The 7,797-nt window shown below is 38.5% G+C and overlaps 1 protein-coding gene across 1 annotated transcript in view; it reads right to left on the bottom strand.

The window, feature by feature from the left end:
- Nucleotides 1–2,140: 2,140 nt before the first annotated feature.
- LOC103462736 (FERM domain-containing protein 5) overlaps nucleotides 2,141–7,797 on the bottom strand; it is a 68,796-nt gene continuing 63,139 nt past the window's right edge. Inside the window, exons 12-14 of the mRNA XM_008405703.2 lie at nucleotides 6,553–6,562; nucleotides 5,863–6,457; nucleotides 2,141–2,920 (exon numbers count right to left, since the gene is read on the bottom strand). Of these exons, the coding sequence (XP_008403925.1) occupies nucleotides 2,331–2,920; nucleotides 5,863–6,457; nucleotides 6,553–6,562 (1,195 nt within the window). The 3' untranslated portion in view covers nucleotides 2,141–2,330. The remainder of the gene's footprint in view (nucleotides 2,921–5,862; nucleotides 6,458–6,552; nucleotides 6,563–7,797) is intronic.

The raw sequence follows: 7,797 nt of genomic DNA on the forward strand, positions 1-7,797 counted from the left end.
GGAGCTTTAGGTTTTCATCTGACTGCATGTTACATGGAGACAAAATGAAAAGTTACTTTTGTTTTTATTTAGTGTATGTAAACATGGTTTCAACTGCACAAATATTACTGTAAGTATGCTACTGAAACTCTCTAGAGCTACAAAGTAAAAAGCAGCAATTTGTTAATAKATWTTTTTTTAACCATGTAAAAGCAATAAARTTMATACCGCTGTCTSTAGAGAGGTTGATTTTTCGTTTGGAAAAAATGTAAATTACACAGTAACCATCAATCCTATTTACCTGTATATATCTAGAATTTCTCAACCAAACAAAATCATATCGTGTCTCTTTTTAAAGCATAATGTTCCACATCTGCTAATACACTTCACTGGCACGCAGCATTTATGTTTTTTTTTGTCATCCTGAGGACAAACACTTGACTGTGAACACTGACTTTTGGAGTTTATGTTTAGTTTTTTTTTCGTTTGTTTTTTTTTTKGGAAAATAAAGACACATTGTAGGTTTGCTTGCAAAAAATCAGAGTAATAAGGCTGAAGACAGTCAGCAGACTAGAAGAGCGTTCATCTGTTGATGCAAACAGGCTGTGAAACAACAGAGGTTTCTTTGGTAGGCGTGGCGATGAACAACGCTGTGTTGGATATGAACAATGACTGCTTTCTAATGAGTGCCTTAAAAACATTTTTTGTTGTAAAAACATGTCACAGCCACTGTGAGGAGGCGTCCATAGGTTTAAACTGACGGCAATTTGTACAAAAATAAAACACAATTTAAATATACTAAACCTTAAAATAAATGCATGAGTTTAGGAACAGCAGGGTAACACAAACCTGAATGACTCACTTCTGTAGGGTTCTGACATAAAACTATCTCTTAACACTGGGAAAATAGCACAAAGTTTTCACATTTTACAAAGTCAAATTTCCTTAGGTAGAAAGTATTTTGGATTTGTAACATTATTGCACATCAAGATGAACGAGGAGAACTAACGAAAAGACTTGACTACCACAACATTGTTAGCTCACGTTTTTCCTTCAAACTACAGCAAAGTGGCACCAACTCTTCACACGGAAACTGTGTTATTTGGCTCCTATTTAATAAGCAGTAAACTTCTAACTTTGATATCTTATATGTATTCTTATGAAAGGCTTATTTTATTTTGTAGACTTTTGATGGTCCAGTAGTGTTTGGACTAAAATGATCATGTGAGAACATCTGACGAACACCTGAACATGGACACAGTTAAACTGACAAACATAGTTTAAACCAGCTGACAGGGTAGCACCCGCATCACTCTGAATCATAAAGTGATGATGAATAACTGTTTGTAGTTGTTTTAACTGAGTATAAACAGATTATCTGGTTCAAAACTTGTTTAATTAATCACTTTATGATGTTTCTTGGTTCTATGCTTAATCACCCCTGCATATGTCTTCTAGTGGGGACTGTTGGTAAAAATGCACAAAAAGCCCTTAAACAAATGTATCTTTTAAGTAGCATAATTTCACACTGAATACGTTAGAAAAATAGTTTTAATTTGAGGACCCGGAAACTATTGGTTACAAATTGTAGTTTCCAAAACACTAACCAAAATAAAAAATCTAAAAAATCTAAAAATGCTTCTATTACATTTATATTTTGTAGGGATTATGAGAATTGACAATAAGTTTGGCACGGCTGATTTTGCAAAAATAAAAAATAAAACCAAGTACATATTATATATGAATTTGTTTTACACTGCTAATAAAAAARTGAATTAACAGTCGATTAAACGTCGGATCATGTATGAAATTATGCTAATGCAGTGAAAGATTCAAGGCTTTTTGCACATTTTTGAAGGATTACCAATAATTATAGGTTGTTGTTTATCATTCAGGTCATTATTGGTTTGATAAAACTAATCACCTATTCTGTTCTCTTTTTTTTAAATCTCTCTTCATAACCTTTCCTTAAGTCTCAGGACATCCTCTCTCACAGTAATGATATAAAGTATAAATGAATAGAAAAATAAAGGCAACTATCTCTGGCTGAACAAGCGAAGCCTGAACGACTTTGATCAAAGCTTTGATTCACCCTGCTTTTGTGACTTTGTGTAAAAATAAAATACCTTAAAATGACCTGTATTTCTAAAATAAAGTGTGATTTTTTTTTTTCCCCTACATATGTAGTGATAGTCGTACATTATAATCACGGCAGTCTGTGGCTTGTGACTGGAGCTCCTTCCTGGGAGAAGCAGAGCCGATATAAACAAAGCTGTMGCATTCCTCTTACTGCCCCGTCTCGTCCCCCGGAGGTCTGTGTTAAGTCATGGCCTCTCCTCCCTCACTTCACCTCATTTGCTAACAAGAAAACCGCCCATCCATCGTAGCTTACAGGCGAACCAGCGCCGGAGAGGACAGAAATACTCAAAGTGAAACTGCTGGAACTCTGGTGTCTTGCGGATGTCCCTCAGGAAGGCTATGTCCAGGTCGGACTCGGTCAGCATGATGAGCAGCAGCAACAGGGCGAACAGCAGTCCAATGGTGACCAGGAACAGGCGCAGCACGCTTAACACGAACTTGTTAAGATCCTCTACATCGGCGCCTTGTGAAGGCCTGCTACGGACCGTGCGTGGTGCTTTCCTGCCGGGCCTGAACTCCCCCGCCTGCCCTTCCTTCAGAGCTCTCGCCTCCGACTCCTTCTCCTCGTCGATGCTGCAGGGTGCGCCGTTGAGATGGCGAGCTGAAGGAAGCTCCACGCCGTGCTCTGCTACAGGAGTGGGCAGCACGCTGTCCGAGGGGCTGTAGGTCTCATCGGAGATCACTCCTGACGTGCTGGCCTCGCTCCCGTCCTCCAGGTGGCCCCGGCTGGACATGAACGAGTCACCGTGGGAGACGGAGCGCACCGGCGTGGAGTGGGCACTGTCTCGAAGAGACTCTAATCCTGAAAACACGGATTCAGAGATTATCTAATTAAACTAGGTGGTGAGATTTCAATCAAGGATGCAAAGCCAAAATTTCTAATCCTCCTACTTGTTTTTAATTCTTTCACTATGTCCAGTAAGAACGGCATAGGATCTGCCATTGCACCACCATTGATTCACCAARTTCTAGCCATGCCATTTACATGAAAGCTCAAATTGATACACATCAGACAAGCAAAACTTTTCCAATAGTGCTGGTATGTTTTGAGACATTAAACAAATGTATCACATAAACTTCCTGATAAGTGTACACATGTAGTCATCTTTWAGTGGTAACTAAAATGAAAAGAAAACACAAAAAATTGGGTGATTGTTATTTTAGATGATCATTTATGTGGTAATAATGGACTGGTTCTATTGTTCTGCTGATGTGACAAATTTTGATGGCTTAGAAATGCAAAGAAGGTGTTTTCTTAACACTTTGCTGTAATTAAAAAGTTATCATCAGCCTGATGATTACAGTGTAATAAAAATAAACAAGGCAAGACGAGGTTGACTTCAATGCTCTGATTTCTTGTCCGTTAGAGCATTTTAGCCAGCCTGCAGAGAAACTAATTGCTCATTATAAACMGCTGACAATATTTCCCTTATGAATATGATTAATCTTCTTTGTATATTTCTGCAAACATATTCCATTGGTCTATAAGTGACATTCTTCTTAAACACTGATTTTCATCAACGTTTGTTTAATTTGCGATATTGAATCAAGWGACTTGCTGCATTGATTGTAAAATATGACTAGATCACATTTGTATTACGTGGTTACATTTTTTTCACTGCCCTTAAACTCAGCGATGATGACTCATGGATGATTTCAGATGTGCAGCAGTCCTTTGTCCAGACACCAAGTCTGAATCAAGATTTGCTTTAGAGCTATAATTAGGTGGTTTTCAGACATGTATATATTTGCCATTTGAAAACTTGAATGCTCTTATTGTTGGAATAATTGGTCATTTAAAAGATACCAATCTAAACTCTTCCTTTCGGCCTTTTCCTTGTCTGTGGGGAGTTATTTCTTTTTGTAGAAACTCGTTTATCCAAGCAATTTAAAGTTTAAAGTAGCCCCATGGTAACAACTGACTCTGCTGTGTGGCTTTAACACTCCTTTATGGTTACCCTTGACTCCTTTCCCTCCTCTATAATTAATCTTTTTTGCGGTTGCAGTTTTGGCCCAATGCCCTTTTGTGACAGGTTTGTTGTGGTTTCATTTTTCACTTTCTAATGACTTTGATGMAACTSTWGGCATATTTAGTGTTTCATTGTGCTTTATTGTAACATATTTTTTGTCAAATTAACTGTTTGTAGAGCCTCTTGCTCTTTATGTCATGTCTTTCATATTCCTCCTTTTGTTTTTTTTAGACAGTGTTGGTATTTAAATTCAGACAGTTGAGATAGAGATTATCTCAACTGTGGAATGATGGAGCCTTCAGTTTTTTTTTTTAGAAAGGAATCCATCAGGATGCCACTTCTTAATTTATTTGTCTATTTATTCTTGTAAATGCTCTGCAGATTTATTTGATTTTCTGTCTGAGAAAATCAAATAAATACTGTCTGTCTTGTAAGTTAGAGCATTTGAAATTGCRATACAAAAACATTTATGGTTTCATCACAACGTAACACAATGTCTTACAAGGTTTTGAATATTTTAGCCGGATTTTATTTTGTTTGAAGAAAATACATCTTTTTAAGCCAACTACTTAGTTAAGATATTTGAATAACAGGACGTTTTTGTCACATCTAGAGCCAGTAGTAAACATACATTTCTGTAGCTTGTAAAGTTCATTTTTTGTCATTCTCCTGGACCAGTTGTATTTTTGGAAACTCCCATTTATTTGTTTAAATGTTACTGTTCTTCTATACATTCTCCAACAATTATTAACTATTTTCACAGTGCAGTTAATTCCGTGATTTTTTTTTTTTTTGTAATCTGTTAACTGATACATGAAACAGATTTATTATAATTTTACTGAAAACATTTCACATCAAATTAGAAAAAAATGCAATTTTAAAGTGGGTGTATTTACTTTAAATAGTGTCACCAGCACCAACAACAGTTTTGCCTGTTCTTTGTGCATTTGAATTAAGTTCTAAGATCAGTGTTTCCCCTCAGTTTTTAGTTTCTTTTTGTGTTTATTATTCGACTTGCTTCAGGCCGCCTGTTTGCTCTCTGCCGCTGCTGTTCTCAGTCCTCTGATTGGCTCAGCTGCATCCAGTGTCATTCTTCAGTTCTCCCTCTGTTTATAAGCTCATTTGTTTTAAATGTTTTTCCTCTGGATCCCTCCAGAACTCCATGCTGTATGTGCCACTCCTTTTGTGCATATTCTAGAAGTTTCTGTTGTTGTTATTATTATAACAACAAGATCATTCCAAACTGTGTAGGTCCAGACAGAAAACAACCTCGCTATCATGCATTCATAACATAAATAACAATGTTAGTTGAATAATGATCTCTAATTACTACAAGTTAAAAGTCATTTGGCTTCCATAAAGTCTGTGAAACACTGAGATTTAAAACTGCTATGGACATAGACTTGGATTGCTATTTTGTAGAATTTTAGAAAATAACTTCTTTTTAATAATTTATATAGCGTGGGAAAAATATTCCCTTTTTATGTCTTAGAACTTGAATGACATACAGATTTCATAAAAAAATKTCTTGAGTAGATTAACAAAAATCMCAATAAACCAATTTTTGTGTCTTTAAGTGATTGAATTCTGTGGCCAGTCAGTTRTTTAAATTTGCCATTTTTTTWGTCCCCAGTGGAAAAAGTTTGGACACCACTGCATTATGCGAAACTTCTTTTGCCTTCATTTTAAGTTTTCACATGATCACATCAATCACCGAAATAGTCTTTCATCAGAAATAACAGCCCATAGAAAACGCAACCAGCTGGGTTTTTACCTGCAGTGTTGGCTTGTGGCTGACTGTAACCATGAAAGGAGGGTGGGACAGCTAGCCTGGATGGAGATTTGGAGTTATGTCCTGACCCAGAACCAGACCCTGARGTGGAAGATCCTCCAGGGAGGGCTGGGAAGAGTGGCAGCACCCCCAGAGCTTTGCCCAGGAGTCTGGGTCCCATAGAGAGCACACGCACCTTAACTTCCCGATAACAATGGTTGATCATACGCAGGTGAACGTTCACCTTGGTCTTGATCTGGATAAGACACTTCACCATGATTTTATTCAAAGAAAGAACCTCAGTGCAACTCTTCTGGCCTTCTTTTAACCTTGTCTTTCTTCTTGTTGCCTCTGCTGATTTTATCCTCCTGCAGTCAGATTGTACCTCCGAGTGTAGATGGGAAAGTGAGAAGCCTTCCTGTCTCTGCTCAGTTGGYCACACAAATTGCCCAGCAAGCTGGCAGAGACAGACGAATCGTAGAGCGGTCAGATAGTGACAGACAAGGCCAGGGAATGCTCCCCGCTTGTTCCACAGTTCAYGTTCCCTCCTCCCTGCCGTCAGTTGGGACATAGACAGCATGACCCCTGACAGCAGGAGCTATTTTCAAGTTGTGATATTATTACCAGCTGAAATACCAGAGCAACAAAACACAGGCGGTTCATTGTAAGGAATATTTAGTTGACTGGTCAAACCCTGTAGWCTCTGCCCATGACAAGAGGAAGGCTTGTTTGATAAAAGATTCAGCACTGCAAATAGACTTAGCTAAAAGTTTATTAACCTGAACAAGCTGATCAACAAACGGAAATCTCTCAGTGGAAGCATTAACCAAAGGTTAATAGCCAGTTGGATGGGGGAGGGGGCAGTAAGTGGCCTTTATAAAGTGACTGCAAGAGTTTCTCATGGCAAAAACAATGCTTGAGGGAGCAGGTTGATCAGTGCCATTCAGGGTTTTTTATGTTTCAGACTGTATTCACAGAKAAAGAATACACAATATGTGTGTGGTTTAAAAGGTTGTGTTAAAAATACCCTATGCTTGATGTAGACGTGTAGTACCAAAAYATGTCAATCTAGAGAGCGTTCATCACAAAAGACGSCAAGATGCCCACAGTAACTATGGAGGAGATGCATACATTAATGGCTCAGGTGAGAGGTCCTGTCAACATTGCAACTATTATATTCATCCCACCTGCCCAACCTAGATGTGGTCCTGCACCTCGATACCAACCAATCGGCGATGGTCTCCTCCAATCATCAAGCATCACTCCCTTGATAAGGTCCAGTTGTTCACCGGCGTCCGCTCGTTGGCTGAGCTTCAACCTTCCTCCACCCCTCCTCCACGATTAGCCCAAGACTTCTTCAATGTCCATTCAGTCTCCACCATCCTCTCTCCAGGTTGAATTGGCCATTATACATTACGCTGCTTGAGAAAACCAACACTTTGCATCGTCCTGAACACACCAGACCCATGCTTTTCTTCAGCAACAGCAGGGAAGCTGGAGACTGTTCTGAAGGTAAATTAAGCTATAAATTCATTCAACATGTCAACAGCCCTCATCATCATATAGCCTCAGCTACAACACAATGGGTTCAATCAAAGATTACCTATGTGATCTAGTCCAAAATCTGTGGCAAGACCTGAAAATTGCTGTGCGCAGGTGATCTTCATCCAATGCGAGCTCAAACTGTTTTGTGAAGAACACTGTGAAAGGTGGTTACAAGTATTAATCAGGCAAACATGACGTTGAAGATTTTAACACAGTAACCAATAGAACTAAACTATCCCTGACCCATTTCACTCACATGTTCAATCCTGTTATTGTGATGCTGTTTGAAGTATCACTAACTAGTCTATGACCTTTGTAATACTCTAATTAAGTGGTGACTCCTTTTATTGCTTACCACTGCTATGTTTTCCCTCTAGCCTCATGCATGCATGC

Source organism: Poecilia reticulata, linkage group LG3 (assembly GCF_000633615.1).
Source record: "Poecilia reticulata strain Guanapo linkage group LG3, Guppy_female_1.0+MT, whole genome shotgun sequence".
NCBI lineage: Eukaryota > Metazoa > Chordata > Actinopteri > Cyprinodontiformes > Poeciliidae > Poecilia > Poecilia reticulata.